General features: G+C 40.5%; 1 protein-coding gene across 4 annotated transcripts in view; it reads left to right on the forward strand.

Annotated features, from left to right (window-relative positions):
- The window catches only part of LOC118083382 (teneurin-3), a 271,449-nt gene that overhangs the window by 182,361 nt on the left and 71,268 nt on the right, over positions 1-17,820 (forward strand). For all 4 annotated transcript variants that reach the window (XM_060278721.1, XM_060278719.1, XM_060278718.1 and 1 more), the window contains exons 11-14: positions 2,124-2,270; positions 10,344-10,560; positions 11,971-12,090; positions 12,339-12,600. In XM_060278721.1, coding sequence (XP_060134704.1) covers positions 2,124-2,270; positions 10,344-10,560; positions 11,971-12,090; positions 12,339-12,600 — 746 coding nt within the window. The remainder of the gene's footprint in view (positions 1-2,123; positions 2,271-10,343; positions 10,561-11,970; positions 12,091-12,338; positions 12,601-17,820) is intronic.

The following is a 17,820-nucleotide window of genomic DNA, read 5'->3' on the forward strand; positions in this document are numbered from 1 at the left end:
TTTTGTTTTAAATTGTTTATAAGCTTTTAAAAAATAAGCTTATATGTAAAAATATTTTATTGCCATTTACTAAGAAAATCTGTGTGAATTCAAATAATTATACTTCGTAGTTTTGGATTGCAATGGAAAAGTTGATTCAGCCAACTCTTCATTGAGCATATACCACTAAACAGCAAACGTTCTCATATCTTCAGTTGTGGTAAAAGAAATGTGTTTTTGTTTAATTATCACAAGTACTCCCCTTTTTTCCAGATTGCCTTTCTTCTCTTCCTTATTTGTGCTTTTTCATTAGAGTATGGCAATATTCATGGCAGAATCCAGGCTTTCGTATAATCACTCTTGAGTGCATTCAATTGTTTTCTGTAATTCTTTGCCAGTAGGACAGATAAAGCTGTGTGTCCTCTGTAACCAAAGCGGAAGAAAAAACATTTCAGAAGTAAAAAATTTACCTTCTGCACATACAATTGAAAAGTGCAGGTGGCAAATAGTACCTAAAGAAAAACTGGCAGCCAAATCTAATCTCAGCCTGGCATGATGACATGATATCCATAACTATAGTTTCATCATACCTTGTCATGAGACGCTACTATTATTCCCTTCCATCTGTAAGTACTAATTTTTGCTAGAGGCAATAACGGCCTTAGAATGATTGTTTCATTTGTGCTGCGTAAGTGGAGAAAGGAGTACGTCAATAATTATTTAAGGATTCCTACCAAAAAAAGATGGTTTCAAGCACATGTGTGAATCAACAGAAACAGGACACTAAGCTAGTTCCTAGAGACACTAAACAGATGCAACTTAATAAGGTAGTGGCACAAGTTATATTACATGCTGTATAGCGTTAGAAATAACTGCTTTGTCCTAAAATACCTGATTTGTAGCCACTGATCATAGTTCTGCTTCTGTACTTGCTTATGTGAATGTCTTACCACAGTCATAGATAAGGAATACTAGAATTCTACATATATATACATTTATATATCTATATATCTATATCTATATATCTATGTAGATATATACTGTTGTCATTCTCATACAGGTCATGTTGGCTGCATGCCAGTTTTTCCATCAGTAGGAAGTGACAGATACTGTTTTTGATGTACTGTTAGATGAAAAAAAAGTAATAGATTTTGGATATATTAAATAATTTTAATTGTTTCCCAAATTTTCCCTCCTTGGCCATAAAAGCAGACAAGATAGGATATAAAGGTAACAGCACAAAAGCCTTAGGGAGATTGTCACAAAAGAATCACTCTCCGCTATCTGTCTTGAAGCACGTCACTACCGTGTTTTTGTTCATTCTATCAATGTTTTATTGTGGTCCTTATGGTATTTCATTTTGTCCGTCCTAAGTAATCAAATACGCACAGCTATTACATTTAGTTGGAAATCCTGTCGGTCCTGTCCCATCCGTATGCAGCCTGAATCCCAATGTTTGTTAGAATAGATGCTAAGCTGCTTCACTATTTCCTGGGCTTTGCTTATTCTGTGAAAAGGAATGTACTTTCGGCATAAAGTATAGTCACTGAAACTGACCTATACTTTGTGCAATTATTTAATGCACTGTAATTTCACATGAACACATGGCAACTCTTGAGACCAGATAAAATTAACGTTGTTGAAAGCAGAGTGGCACAGCAACTTTGAAATTTCGAAGGATTTATTTATTTAAAATGACAAGGAGCTTAACGAAATCTATACCATCAAATAACCAGCAATGCATATACATCAAATAATTATTTCCTCTGTAAATGCAGAACCCCTGTCGTTTTCCCTAGAGGTTGTGTTGTGTTCTATGTTGTGATCATATTGCCTGCTACTCTGATAAAGAACATGAAAACATAATTTTGTCTGGCCTGCAGGTATTTAGAGGTTTCTTGGATATATTTCCTGCCTGCACAGGTAAGTGGTGTCTCAAGTGTCAGACCAATCAAAGATGCCACTTAGTTAAGAATTAGAATCCCAGGTAATGTTGCTGCTACTCTCCATGTGCAATTACAGTATTTGTGCTGTTCTGAAGGCCTGTTCCCAGTAAGTGTCCCCTGTTCGTATTTTGATTAGATTTTAAATTGTTGTAATAGCTAAATCACATGCAGTGTCATTTTTTTTGTCTGTTTTGACAGAGGGATGCCCTGGCTTGTGTAATAGCAATGGAAGATGTACTCTGGACCAAAATGGCTGGCATTGTGTTTGTCAGCCAGGATGGAGGGGAGCAGGATGTGATGTCGCCATGGAAACTTTATGTACTGATAGCAAGGACAATGAAGGAGGTAGGAGATGCAGAGTGAAATTCCTGCACTACTAAAAAAAATTGTTAAATTATCTGCTTCCCAATCAGGTGAAAAATATACTGCTGTGAGAATGATACAGAGCTTTTACTACCTGTGATGAGATACATGCAGGAATGTGCTACAACATTTATTGCCTTCATTTAGTATGCTATCAAATCCTTAAGAGATGGTTACAGCAGGCAAAATGTGTACATCGAAATCCATTAGTGAGCATTAAGTTCCAAGTGGTAGTATTTTATCTAAGGGCAAAAATAATACTGTAATTCAGAGAGCTTTATAATAAAGCTGCACACATGCCCAAAGTGAATAGTTGTGACATCCATATTTGGGGATTTTTTTCAAGAGGTACAGATGTTGAGAAATAATTTAGTAAAAACTTCACATTCTTAAAAGATCCATTGTCAGCAACGATCTAATCCCACCAAGCTTCTTACTAGCACCACTGTTCCTTATCTGATCTCAGCTTTGACTCATTCCTCTGTTGTTCTTATAGCTCGTTACTGAAGGCCTTCCAAAATAATTTTAGCAACTACAGCAGCATTGCCACACCTTCCCTGCCTTCCATCAATGCATACTACTTTATCTTCACTTTCCCCCAGCCCTATTTTCCACTTTAAAAAATTCATCTCCTATGTACCTCCCATTTCCAGTTCCTCACAGTACCTTTTGCCTCTCTGTCTTCTGTCATTACATACCGTATTTTCACTCCATAGGACGCACCCGACCATAGGACACAACTAGTTTTTAGAGTAGGAAAACAAGAAAAAATATTTTGCTTTCTTGAATTGTCCTAGGCATAGCAGCCAACTCCTAGAGGCCTAGATGCCTTTGCCCCCCCCCCCAATTAAATATTTGAGGAAGCTTCTTTTGCAAAGGGGGAAAGCTCCATTTTTTTGAGGATCAGCTTAAAGTTGTTGAGCTTACCTTGCAAGGGGGGGAAATCCTGTTTTTATGGGGTTCAACTCACAGTTCTGCAGCTTCTCTAGGAAAGGAAAGGGACCCATTTCTACAGTTTCCAGACAGATAATCTAATCAGCCAGTCACATGTCGCTGGGGAAGCAAGCAGTCTCTCTTTGCAGACAGAAATTGAGGCCTGGGCAAGGGGCCTGGGCAGGATGGGAAGGGAGCTAGTTCCCTTATCTCCCTCCCCGATCTCTTGCAATCAGCTGCTGAGCGGGTCCTTTCAACACTCTCTCTCCCTCTTGTTAGCTTTTAGCTCTTTCTTTCTTTCTTTCTTTCTTTCTTTCTTTTAAAAAGCATGATCTGCCTTTTGCCCCTGGGCATTTTGGCTCCAGGGACCACACATTCGCTCCATAAGACGCACAGACACCTCCTCTTACTTTTTAGGAGGAAAAAAGTGTGTCTTATGGAGCAAAAAATACGGTAAATACATATTTTTATTTGTATGCTACCTTTCCAACATTCAAACCATGCTCAAGGCAGCTTACGCATGGCACCCCCCCTTCCACAAACACATTTGAAAGACCATGGAATGTTAATCAGCCAAAGGTCTGGTTGAAGATAAATATTTTCGCCTGGCACCTAAAGATATGTGATGATGGCTCCAGGCAAGCCTCCCTGGGGAGAGCATTCCACACATGGAGAGCCACTACAGAAAAGGCTTGTTTGTGACACCGCAAAGAAGGGTGTCAGGTTATTATTGCAGGGGCAGTTTGTATGGGTAGAGGTGGCCCTTGAGGTATTGCAGTCATGAGCCGTTTGAGGCTTTATGGGTCAAAACCAACACTTTGAAATGAGCCCGGAAATTAATTGGTAGCTGGGGGTCATTAACAGGGACACATTTCCCCTGTCTCTCTCCCGACAGAGGTCATCATACAGGGCGACCAAAGCCATTTCTGTGTCAAAACCAGGCCTAAACCCCAACTGAAATGGATCTAGAAAATCAGTTTCCTCCAAAAGCACCTGATTCGAGTAGCAGGTAGTAGCAGCCAGATGGGATGGTATTTCTAGCCTATGTGGGTGGGCATGAGAGAAGCTGTTCATGTATGCAAGGGAAATGCTTTCTAGATGCTCAGTTCAGTTTACAGTGCCATGTAACTTGAATTGTATTGAAACAATACAAGTGTTTTGAGTTACTGCTATAGGGTCATATTTGTTGCTAAAGGCTAATTTCACTGACTGACCTGCTTTGCATGGTTTTGAGTTTTCTGTTGTGGTTTCACTGATTGAATTTCAGATTGTATGCTTATCTACATATCTGTAAACCTTTACGAGAATAACTTCAAAATACTCAGTTCCTTAATAATGTGGTGTGGAACTGTGATGTCGAATTGTGGCAATGTATTTTGCTTCTACACTCATTCAATTGAATTATTTCCTTTCGGTTGCTACTTTTCGTTTCCAACCCAGTTGTGGTCTATATTATTTTAGATTAATCTGTCCTGATAGTGTATATAGATGTGCTTCCTGGTGGCAGGAACGTTTTCCGCATGTGCAATCACTTACCACCTGAGATAAGTGAAGCACTTCCATGTGTGCTCTAGTCCCATTACTGCTGGGCTCTGCCATTCTACCACTGGATGTTGAATCTGATTCAACAGATTGGATCCCTTGGATCCCAAGATGCTGACCCCTGGACCACACCCAGGTAACAGACTCTTGTCTTCCAAAAATTTGCCATCCTAGCCTTGCAAGACTAATGAGATGTGTTTAGATTTGTTGTTTTATAACTTGTGATGGCGACAGATCCTATCTGGGCTCTTTGCTTCAGCAGCCTGGGAGTTGGCAAGGCAAAATAATCCATTTTTACCTGACCCCCATCTTCACTCTGACCAGTGTGAGTGGTGGGACTATGAATGTGGAAGTGGCTATCCTGCTCAGATAAGCCCTCTGCTGCCTGGGGGTTTGGGTTGTAGCTTCAGTGTTTATTTCTGCCAGCATAAAAAACTGAACAGCTTTGTTGGGTTTCTGATTAGGTCTACCCAGCCCAATATAGTGAGTGAGGAAATGCTTCATTTGCCTTCTTCAAAAACAAATATACCAAGCATCATTCCCAGCCTCTGGTAGTTTATTAGAAACCTAGTGTATTATTGAGCCTCCAGTTTCTTGGTATTGCAAATCCACCATGAGATTGGCCATGTTTGGTTGATTATACCAAGAGTTGCATAAGACTTTTGCCTTGCACATGCTGCCCCATTGCTCGCTCTTTCATGCAGGCCACAATTAAAGCAGGAACACTATAATAACCATAGTTTCCCTTTTTATCAAAACTGGGAAACCTGGTTCAGTGAAGAACAAGCCAGGTTCAATTTTTTGAAGTTGCTCTAACTTCTTGCCTTGTACCTGGTTAATTAGAGTTTTTCTTTGTGACTTGAACAAAGAGGCTGCATGCATTTTGGGGGGGGGGGTGAATGCATAGCTTACTAAACCAAGATATAATTGTCTAAATAGGGCTAATGTCTAATCCTTTTTTTAAAAAAAAAAATCTGCACACACACACCTATATATAAATTCAAGCATCTAGTAGGGAGTCTGCATGACATATGACAAATTACGTTTTCTTAGTGAAACCTGCTACCTTTGGATGTCATTGCCTTCCCTCCAAAATATAAAAAGGTACATAGATACTTTTCTTAATTTTTAAAATCTTGAGATTCCATATATGCTTCAGTTGTTATTCTTTAGTTACACCTTCCTTAGTGGAAGAGGTGTACTTAAAAGGTTTCGTATAGTCTATGATTATTTTGTACATTTTCTCTTAACAGTTTCTAGTTATATCCTGTTTGAAATGTGAAGATCAAAAGTGCATGCAATAATCAAGATGAACCATGTGTTTATATGGGAGCAAACTGGTATAATTAGAATTTTTATAAAAGCCCATAGTTTAGATTTTTGTTGACAAGTTGTTAAGACTTAGCATGTGGGTTAAGATATTCTAAATGCAAGACTATCATCTAGTACTGATAATGATAATTTAGTGGACTTGAACATTCTGTGATTTTCTTTCATTTCCTTTCTTAATTCAAACAAAGATTGTTATTGTTAAACCATATGAGACAGGTGCAATTTTTGGTCCCAACTACAATAGACTGATGATTTGGTAAAGGGATTTCGCCTTTGTTATTTTACACATGGGGCAATAGAATACTTGGTAAAATGCACTAGCTGTATAAATACAGAGAGAGAGTGAAAAATGTTTTTGCAAGTTAGAAGCAGCCAGATTCATAACCATCCGTCACTCGCTTGGGCAAGTAGCTGATAAACTTCATCAGCTTGACTGGTGAAAATGAGATTCTTTTCCTGATTGATGTGAGTGGGGAGGCTTGTAAAAATGCATTTCCAGCTGATTAGTTCAGAAGATGTCAATCTCAAACAGTTTTATGACCTGCAGTCTACATGCCAGATGTACATTTGCTATTTATAAGGTAACAAAGATGAATGACTAAATTTGAGAATTCCTCTATGGCAACTGTGCTAAATATTGCCTGCAGGACAACATAGACATATAAGAGCAAACAGAACAAAGCCCCCAAAAGCGCTTATTGCCAATATAGAGCTTTTAACAATTAATGTACCAGATACTGATACTAACATAAATTGGTTTAAGCCCAGATTGACAAGGCATTTCTCTATTACTCTGTTATTCTTAAGAGAATACATTTTAAAGAAAATCAAAAATACATTTTAACTTAATTAGTGACAGACAACACAAAATATGTCAAAAGGTTAATATTTGTAAAATTTCTAAATACTTTGAGAAGAGCAAGCATTTATTTCTCAAACTGCATTTGCAAGACATACATTGCAATCTCACCTGTACCTTAAGATGCGTAAATACAGGAAACCAGATAAGGAACATGTTTTCTAAGCATGTTGCATGTTGGCAAAGTCACCAGAATTGTTTACATTCTGGACTCCATACATATTTTCCTGGAAGAAGATAGTGTGTTACCCTTCTGTCACTAGATGTTCATGCAGCTTAACAAATGAAGTAGCCCAGAAAGATGGAAAATGAGTTATGAATGCTAAGCCAAAGCACACATTCTGATGTGTGTAAATAAACACATAATTAACAATAATTTGTACTTGTTGTAAAGGTAATTTGGGGATATGATGAAAAAGAAATTGAAGGAGGAGGAAAGATGCATGTGTGCTATTTTGTGCGCATACTAGTAATCTCTTTGGATTGTGGCCACAGTGTAAAGTTTAAGATCTAGCTAATTAATCATGTTTCCCTCAGTGGCATTTAATTTAGTGGTGGCTAAAAACTAACAAAGCAGTAAGGTTATTGTGATATAAGTGATGTATAGACATTAAGTGATAAACAGAACTTGTCTCAAAAGAATTGCTTCCAAGACAAGAAGATAGACACACAAGATATGATAAATATAGGACATAGAAGCAATTTTTTTTAAAAAAATTACATTTTACCGATTTCCAGTCAATTTCATATTTTCTTTCATTTTTCAGTGCACTGAGAAGCAGGCTTGTAGCATTTTTAGAAGATGATAGATAGGAAAATGTAGAACAGAAAAAAGATCGTTTGAGAATGAGAAATAAGCAGACTGTTAGAAAATAATGAAAGGAGCTGAGGGGCAGCAGAGCTTGCACAGCTGATGCATGGGGAAGCTTCTTCCCTGCACATCAGCTGAGCTGGTCACGTGAGCTGGAGGGGTAGCAGGGGCTTCGTTGAGCTGCTCAGCTGATGCACTGGGAAGCTTTTCCGTGCATCAGCTGAGCAGCCTCCACAAGCCTCTGGCTAACAAGGAGACCCTCACCAGAGCCTGAAGAGGATGTCCTCTTCAGGCTCTGGGGAGGGTCTCAGTGCGAGCTAGAGGGGCAGCAGGGCTTGCTCAGCTGATGCATAGGGAAATGGCTGCTGCGCTACCCCACACATCCTCTTTGGGCTCTGGAGTGGGGCTCCTCGTAAGCTACTAAGACTCTCCATTGTATTTCCCATTTTATGTGATTTCATTGACTTGCGAGGGGGATCGGAATCTAATCCCCACGTAAATGGGGATTCGGCTCTGTATTTAAATATGTTGTGCATATGTGCATGAAATACGCAGGTTTGTATTCGCTATGCTATGTTATATAAGCTGGTATTCATCATTAACTGATTTGCATTAAGATTCAATTTCCTGAACATATATTGTGTTCTCATATATATATTTTCAGCTGAAAGAGCGGCTGAAATTACCTCTGCTTGTAGCAATGTAGCCTTTCTTCTAAAGGAAAAAGAATCCATCTTCATAAATGTTCTTAAATATTTAAAGCTGACTTGCAGCTCAAATGCCTTAAATATGCTCCAAGAAGCAGCCAAGCTGCAGTTACCTGCTTCTCTTTCTAGAAAACCAAATAACCTCACATAAAAGCTACTTTAAAGGCCCCTTGGAAATTATTTAATATTTATAAATCAGCAATATGTGTGTTAGCTATATCTGTGCTGGCATTGAAATGAAATTCTGCAGTGATTTTAAATCTGGTATACTTTGAACTTCTCAAATTGCAACAGTACTCAGTATCAATTCACAAAAATTTGTGGGTACTTTGTTGCTTTGCCAACATCTGCATGAAATCAGAATTTCATTGTGGCTTTTGGAACTTGTTTGCATTGTACTAACACATCACTAAGCAAAAGGATCCAGAAGTACCCCCAAGCTACATCCTGCTCCTTCAGAGACAAGTGTAAGCCCAGTCAGGAGCAGGTCCATCTGGTCCTGGAAACTGTCCACTTACAGTGTCTCAGTTTTATCTGGATTAAGCTTCAGTTTGTTGGCTCTCATCCAGTCCATTATTGAGGCAATGCAACAGTCCAGCACATTCACCAGGTAGCGTTGAGGAAAACCTCTATCTGAAACCTTCGACAGCCACTGCTAGTCAGAAGGACAGTACTGAATCTGTTGCCCTCCAGATGTTTTAGGGCTCAACTCCAGACAACTTGGCCAATGGTAAATCATGATAGGAGTTGTGGTCTTTCTCTCTCACCATGTGATATGATGAGGGGGGTATGTTTTATTGATTTCCCAACTTACCTAGAGTAACATACCTAGGGTTCCTAGGCAGTATCCCCTTAATGCACTGGCTTGCTTAGTTTCAACAGAGTTACTCTATCTTGCACCTTTCAACTATTCTCAGAGACCTTTTTAGTAACACTGAGGGTTCTAAATTTGAACCAGTGGTGACAAGGGCAGCTAATTCTTTTCATATTCTTAGGATGCATATATCTTCCCCCACCACATCAAGGATCAGATTTTCCTCTTGGGGGAATTAATCACTTGTAAGCTGTTGGCATCATTGTGAATCTCCACTGGATGCATGAGGTGTTGTTGGCCCTAACGCTTAGATCAGGGAGGGTTCATATATATATGCGTGTGCACACACACACAACTGCTTTTGTATAGTGGTTATTCCAGTGACATGTCCTTAAAATAACAAACCAAAAAATATCCTCAAGGCTGCCTTTGAGTAGACTGTTTCCAGAAAGAGCAACTCACCCACACACTTGTTTATATGGTTGGGAACAGTTCACATACATAAACCTGCAAAATTCAGTGTGGCTTCTTCTCATCTACTTTAGTGCAGCTATGATGCATAGTCTTACCACTACAATAGGAGCCACAGATTTATAGCTTTAGGTTCCTGAAAGCAGGATTCTGACAGTTGACATGTTAACTTAGAAAGTAAACTGGTTTTCAGCCTTTCCCTGGTTATGCAGTTGTGATGTTTGCATTATATTTATAATAACTGTGTTTCCATATGCACTTTTTAGATATTAATCCAGTTCTGTTGTGTGTGCTATTTCTCTTATTTATTTTGTCTTGTGTTTCTTTAACATGCAAATTTATATATGCCACATTTACAACATGGACCCTCTTCTTCATTGCTTTCAAATTATTACTTATCACAACATCTATCCTTTATTCCTCTGAAAGGCCTGAAATAAAAGCATTTTTAAAGTCTAAACTTCTAATATCTTTGCTTATTATTTACACTGTGAAAACTGCTGAATGTGATTGTTGTCTTTAATTGCTCATTAGCAGGAATGAATAGGAAGCATTGCTCATTTTCTTCTAACTTTTTTGTCTGTAGATGGATTAATTGACTGCATGGATCCTGACTGCTGTTTGCAGAGTTCCTGCCAAAACCAGCCCTACTGCCGTGGACTGCCGGACCCACAAGATATCATTAGCCAAAACCAGCAGTCACCATCTCAGCAAGCTGCCAAATCCTTTTACGATCGGATAAGTTTTCTTATAGGACCGGACAGCTCCCATGTCATTCCAGGGGAAAGCCCTTTCAATAAAAGGTGAGGGCGTTCTGTTATTCCTGTTGCTAGACTTTGTTTCAAAGATAGTTGGAAAAGTACAAAATTTGGGATTCTGCATGGCTGATTTTGTACAAACTTCAGACAGACAGTGATACTACTTTAACATAGCTTTTTATACTGTGTACTAAGTTCTAACAGGGCATTCCATTAAGGATTATATAAATCTTCATTGACCCAGCTGATTTGGGTTAGCACAGCTGGAAGTGTTTCAAAGTGATGAAAACGCCTCAGAAGGGAAGGCAGTGGTGCACTTTTAAAGCTGAGCTCAGTAAATAATATTAATTATGAATTAATGTAATAGAACTGTTAACTGCATGACAGTATGATTGCAGAAACTGCCTGCCTGGTGCTTTGCAGAGTGGTTATATACCTGAAAATAAGCTAGTAACTGAAAGCAGGTGTCCTGTGCCTTACTGAGTGAAAGTAGATGATTTACTCTGGAACTCCTGTGTCTGCAGTAATTTAGCTGCATTAATGTAGTTGAGCACAGCGGTTGATTAAAAGTTGTAACACAAATGTTCCTTATTACTCCTTTAAATTCTGTGCTTTGCAGCCCCCGCAGGTTTACAGATTGCCTAAAAATTAATTGGCAAAACACTTTTCCGTAGGGAAGTGCAAAAAGATAGGCGGTTTAGAAGGAAAGCCTTGAGTTTATAATTTTAAAACACCATTGCTAATTTATTAATTTTGCACACTGATCCAAAATGCTTTGGTTGTGATCCAGAGAGCCCCTTTATATGCAGTCAAGAGATTGTTCGCGGTAGTAGGGGTCTATCCAAACAGCAGTTCCCTCCTACTGTAGCATATCATAAACTGCTTTTAAAATTCATGGAACTTAAAAAGATTCTTACCGTGCAGCGCAGGAGGCTTCTGTTTGAAAAAACAAAACAAAATAAAAATCCTGCTTCCTATTGAGGGTGCTCCTTATATTTATCAGATTTCAGCCATTGGCTTAGTAGTAAGTTATTTTGATCCCAATGAAACCTACCACCAAGTGAGTGTGCTCAAGTTTGCAGAGTTAGCAAGCAAGATGCAGCAGTTCAATTCTGAATACCATTACTAGGAAGTAATCCACATTGAATTCAGTGGGAATTCTAAATAAACATGCCCAGGATTTTACTGTATAAGCAGATAATATTTTCACATGTGAACACAGAGGCGAACCTGGATCTGCTGCTGTACATGTGACAACAAGCCAATCAGTTACCACTGTATTTGTATGATGCAAGTGTTTGTCATATTCACACTGTAAGTAATTAGGTAATAAGGCAGTGGCTGCACAGTATACAACGTTGTGAACTAACAGGATGTTTATGCTTTGGTACATTGGCGTGGAAGTGCTTGTTTAAGAAAATATTAAATGCTGTAATTTTGTACCTTTCCCTACAGTCTTGCATCTGTTATAAGGGGCCAAGTATTGACAGCAGATGGAACACCACTCATTGGAGTTAATGTGTCGTTTTTACATTATCCAGATTATGGGTACACCATCACTCGCCAAGATGGAATGTAAGTTTCATGTCATGTATGTTGACATAGCAGTACAGAAAATTAACTTGCCTTATTTCATCAAAAGTTGTTTTGAGGTGTGTGTGTGTGTGTTTATGTCTACACATACACACACACAGGAGAAAAGGGTTACTGCTTCTTCTGACAAACGTAAGAAATCAGATTCCTTAAATTTAAATTGTATATATGTCTGTGAGCAAGATGTAAATTTAAGGCATTTTACACAATAATAATCTGATTTACATTAGGTTTGACTTGGTGGCAAATGGAGGCGCCTCTTTAACCCTAGTGTTCGAACGATCACCATTCCTTACTCAATACCACACAGTTTGGATTCCATGGAACGTCTTCTATGTCATGGACACCCTGGTCATGAAGAAGGAGGAGAATGACATTCCCAGCTGCGATCTGAGTGGATTTGTAAGACCAAATCCTGTCATTGTATCATCACCTCTATCTACCTTGTTCAGGATTTCCCCTGAGGACAGTCCTATTATTCCTGAGACACAGGTACGATACATCTTAAGTCCAAATATATTTGTGGGAATCAGGACCCTTTCTAAGTAAGGGGGGTGGGGGCAAGTTTCCTTCTAGGGCCCCCACATTCAGTGCCTTGTCAACTCCACTGCTGCCACCCTGCTTTCTACCCTTTCCTGGTTGCTTTGTCTCCTCGCTTCCCCCCCCCCCTAACATGTGTTAATGGCAATAGTTAATCTGTCCCTTGTGGCGATGACTGTCTCCACAGTGTTTGCCATGGAAGCTAAATGTGGCATCTGAAAGCATGTTAAAATTTAAGGAAATATGTTACTGCTTAGGATATATGGGCTGCAATGAAATAGACATTGGGAAGGATCTAGGAATTACAAGGTTATCAATGGTGTAACCTATAACATGTTTCAAAATGAAGAGTTGTTTTTTATTTTGAAATTAAGGACTGTTATGTAATATTATTTAGGCAACTCAAAACATTTTGCTATAAAACTTGTGTTTTAGACTCATAATGCCCTCACTCCATTAGCATCATGAGGTGGAAGGGAATGAAACATAATCATTCGTTGATGTGGACTGAAAGCCTAAAGAAAAACACAGAATAATTAAGCAGGAGCCAGTTTTATCTGTCACTGTTATGCCTCTGCCTTTGGTTACTGCAGATGAGATCAAGAGTTAGTTTCAAAATACTACCCGTGGCAACATAGCTTTGATTTTTGGCAGTAGCTGATGAAATGTCTAAACTCAAGTCTATAAACAATTAAAATTAATAATTTACAAGCCTCTCAGTAAAGTGCTTTGAAAGAAAGGATTATTTTAAGAAAAAAGTAAACTTTCACACCTTGATTTTATTCAAACTGTACTAATATGAATAGCTTTTTATGATAAATAGGCACATTAGCACTGTTCCTAATACATATCTGATACGTATTTTGCAGGAAAACATAAAGTATAGGGGTGCTTTCTCCAAACTCTGTGTACTCACAGGATTATTACCTTCTGTTGTAGAAGTGACGCATATATATAATTCCCAAGGGTTGAATGTTAAGCTCAGATGCACAATACATAATATTGAATATCCTCATCTCTCACAAAAACCATTAGTCACAATAAATCAATACAGTTCCAGGCTTTCTTGGAAGTGAACAGTGTAATTTTTCAAAGAAATTATCAAGCAAGACATATAAAGTATGTGTAAGTGATAACTTGAAAAACAAAACAAATAAGTTTATTTCCATTTGGTTTTCCTTCACTAGAATCAGCTACAGTAGTAAAATGAGTTGGCCACATTCTGCATCATTTTCATAGCATACCAGTGTGCTACTCTAGTTATGGATTCAAAGCTTTATTAACACTTTTCTGTTTGCCAGGACAGTCTGGTGGCAGAAAAGAACAGCAATCACAGATAACATTAATCCAAGGTGTAAGATTTGTTCAAATCATAATGTAGACGATCCTTGACTGAGTTTGATATCTTAATCAACACTCATGGTTTGTTTCTGTCCAAACAAATTACCGCGTAAAGCCAAAGTTTGCTGGTCATGGTTGTTTGGGAGAAACAAACCATAAGCACTAAAACTAAAGTTTGTTGTTCATTGCTCCAGGGAGGGGTTTTTTTTTTCCAGGGGGAGGAGGGGGCAGAGCTTCCTTCCACTTACAGTTCTCAAGACCTAACCCACAATTGCAGGATTCTGTTTGGGAGAAGGGAGGCTCTTGCCTGATAAACATGGGTATTCAACTAAGTTTTGCTCAGTTTTAAATTAATGAAGGTAGCTTAGTGCCATTAATTTCAGTGGGTCTACTTTGAGTAAAACTTGCATTGAATACTGCCTATGCCGTTAACCAGTGATGCAGGACTACTTAATGATTCCTGCCACCATACCCCCCTCATGAGAGCTCATGGAGCTACATGAGGTGTGGTGTGCCCTGAGAACTTGCAAAGGGAGATGTTCCTTTCCAAACTTGAGCCATGGCAGCTGTTGCGCTGCCATGCAAATTGCCTGGATGGCATCAACATGTGCTTGCCGAGCTACAGTTAGTCCGCAGCACCTCCTAAACTGGAATGATGCTGAGCAGTGCAGATCTTTCCTTGATGGCTTCTACTGTACCTGGAATTGTGGGTTAGACTAGTTTGAGGCAGCCTTTTGAGTTGGTGGCCAACATCCTGAGAATTGAGCTTTATATGTTTCAGAGGCACCATATTTTAGTGATGTGAGATTTATCGTTGTCTTTTTAGAAATCTTCTCATCTTAATGGAGTTGTTTGGTGGCTTTACAGTTAAAGCTTTAGTGGTGTGGGTAAAAGAAAAATCCAGTTGGAAGTCTTGAATGAAATAAAGAAGATTGACTATCTTAATCCATGGAAGACAGAAACTCATCTTGTCTAACTATCACCCACACACTTTTCTAGGCAAGAAAGGCTCTAAAAAGAAGATTGAATCATTGTGCTCTCCTGATATGAGAAAGGGTTGAATATTGATCAGAATGCATGAGGAAGCTTTCCCTAAGGCAGCCATCTAGCTTGAGAAAGAAAGGAAAGGAAATTTCTGTTTTAAACATCTTCCTTGAAAAATTGCCAATGTAAATATTCTGAAAGCAATATTCTGAAATGCCATACAACAAAAGCATTTTAGTAATTAGAACTAAATTTTGAAATATAGTAATTAGAAGCAGGAAAATCAGAGAGGGTTATGTTTAGAATTTAAAGTCTAAAGAAGAGCAGCTCATCTCTGTAAAAGAAGTGAGGTGCCACTCTACTTTTCCAGGGGTACATCTCCATGCACAATGTGGCGGATTGGGCTGGCTTGAGTAGAACTCCAGGGTGTTAAGTGTTAAACCCAGCCTCTTAGTTGATTGACGGCATTCCATTCCATGAGGGGCGGGACAGCCACAGGTTTAAAGAGGATGGGTAGCCGTTAATTCTGAGGAGAGAGGGTTTTGGGAGCGTGAGCGTGTGGGAGGTTGTGGAGTAGGTTACTAGAGCAGGTGTAGATGAGGAATTGGTTAGGTTTGTAATTATATAATTAACAAGAACAGTTCTATTGAAACCACATGCTTGTACACATGAAACTTGAATGCAACCATTAAGATTTTAAGACGTTAAATGTTAAGTTAAAGTGCCATTTAAACTACCGTCGGTGTGATCTTTCCAGCAGAGGTATCTATTGCTCATCTGGTGGGGATAAAAGGACAAAACCCCTATCCAAGGCAGAAAGGATAGTTTGTTGTCCTTTGAATGCACCGAGAAGGGGAGGAAGAGGGAGACTGGTTGAAGGTGACACAAAGTTTCCTCGGGAGGGAGGGAGGCTTCACAGTAGGGAAAGCTCAAGTGAGGAGAACCCCTTACTGGTGTGTACACTAAGAATAGTCTCATATTCACCCCAGAGCTTAAAATGATATCGGGCCACGTGCGGGCTGGAAAAGTACTCTCATTTTATTTGTAAAATCCACAGGGGATAGGGGGATTACAATAAGGCTATAGGGAAGAGTGGAGAGGTTTAGTGTTACCTCAGAAATCCCTATTAGTGCTTTTTATAATTTGAGAGGTTTGGAAACAAAAGGCGTAAGGTGGGGACCTCTTATGTCGCACACATCCTCTTGCTGTACCATCAAGGGCTGAGAAGCCCCAGACTACACAGATGATGTCAGAAGGGCCAAACACACCAGAAGCAGCTGCTGTGAAGGCTGAGTGCCATTTCCCTCTCACCTGAAAGAGCAGCATTCACACATTCAGCCACTGGCAGCTCTTCCAGGGGTTTTGCAGGATCCACGGTCATCCTGCTCACCAACTGTTATGTACTGAGCTGAATCCTAGAACAATAGGATTCAGAATCAGCGGGAGCTACCCAATCCAACTCCAGGTGGAAGTGAATCCGCAACCTGATTGGCCTGCTGGAGCAGCCAATCAGGCGGCTGGCAGAAGTGAATCTGCTACCTGATTGGCCTGTAGGAGCAGCCAATCAGGCTGCAGGCAGAAGTCAATCCACAATATAATTGGCCCACAGGTGTAGCCCTGAAGTAGCCAATCACGCAAGGCCCATTGTGTAAATAATGTATATAAGCAGATGGTTTTGGGAAAAGAGGCATTCGTCTTCTCTTCTTCTCCTTGAGGAATATGAGCTGAATAAAGAGCATGAAATTCACTCTCGACTCCGAGTATATTTCACTGGCGACGAGGATGGGATCCTGCTGAGCTGACCGCCACCACGCACTGCACCGCAGCACCGCCACCTGCTGCACCGCTGCATCGCACCGTGCATCCAGGCTTCAGCTCCAGGACCCAAGGAACCCAGAATGGCAACCGACAGCAGCTTCTTGCCATTCAAACCAGCATCAGGAGACTGGGAAGGGTACGCCGCCCGTTTCAACTTCCTCCTGCAAGCGAAAGAAGTCACCAACGATGCCATGAAGAGGGCGACATTCTTCAGCGTCTGTGGAGAGGAGACGTTTGAAATCGCCCGGGCTCTCCTTGCACCTAGAGATGTCGCTACCGTCTCTTACAAAACAATAATGGAACGGCTGAAGGAGCACTTTTCACCACAGCCCTCGGTGGTAGCTTGCCGAAATGCCTTCTACGCAAAGCGGCAAGCCCCAGGGGAAACCATAACTGGGTTTGTGACCTCCCTCCGCCAAGCCGCCCGGTTATGCAACTTCTCAGAGTTGGAGAACATGCTTCGTGACCGCCTCGTCGGTGGCCTGAGGGACGAGAGGTTGCAACGACGCCTCTACGCCAAAAAAGACCTCACATTCCAGATTGCTCTGGAGGAAGCCCTGGCAACCGAAGCCGCCGAGAGGTCAACGCAAGAGGCACGACCGGCCCCGCCATCCCAACCAAGGGTCTACCACGAAGACCTCACCGACGAATCCGAATCTGACAGGGAGGAAGTACACCGAGTACAGCGGCGCACTCAAGCAGCACACACACCACAGCAGCCTCGACGAGAAGGAGGGAACTGTGCAAGCTGCGGGGAGAACCACGAGAGGAGGACCTGTCGTTTCCGCAACGCAGAGTGCAGGCAGTGCAGAAAATTGGGACACATCGCCCGGGTGTGTCGGGCTCGACTCACCCGTCGACAAGCATCAGATGACCGACCCAGGAGCCCCAGGTCACACGGCACCATGCACCAAGGCAACTCGACGGAGATCACGGACTACCAGGTATTCCAGTTGCCCCATCCCAGCACAGAGAAAATTTATATAGAGGTACAGATAGAGGGAGCCCCATGCCGCATGGAGCTGGACA

The sequence above is a fragment of the Zootoca vivipara genome, chromosome 9, assembly GCF_963506605.1.
Source record: "Zootoca vivipara chromosome 9, rZooViv1.1, whole genome shotgun sequence".
Lineage (NCBI taxonomy): Eukaryota > Metazoa > Chordata > Lepidosauria > Squamata > Lacertidae > Zootoca > Zootoca vivipara.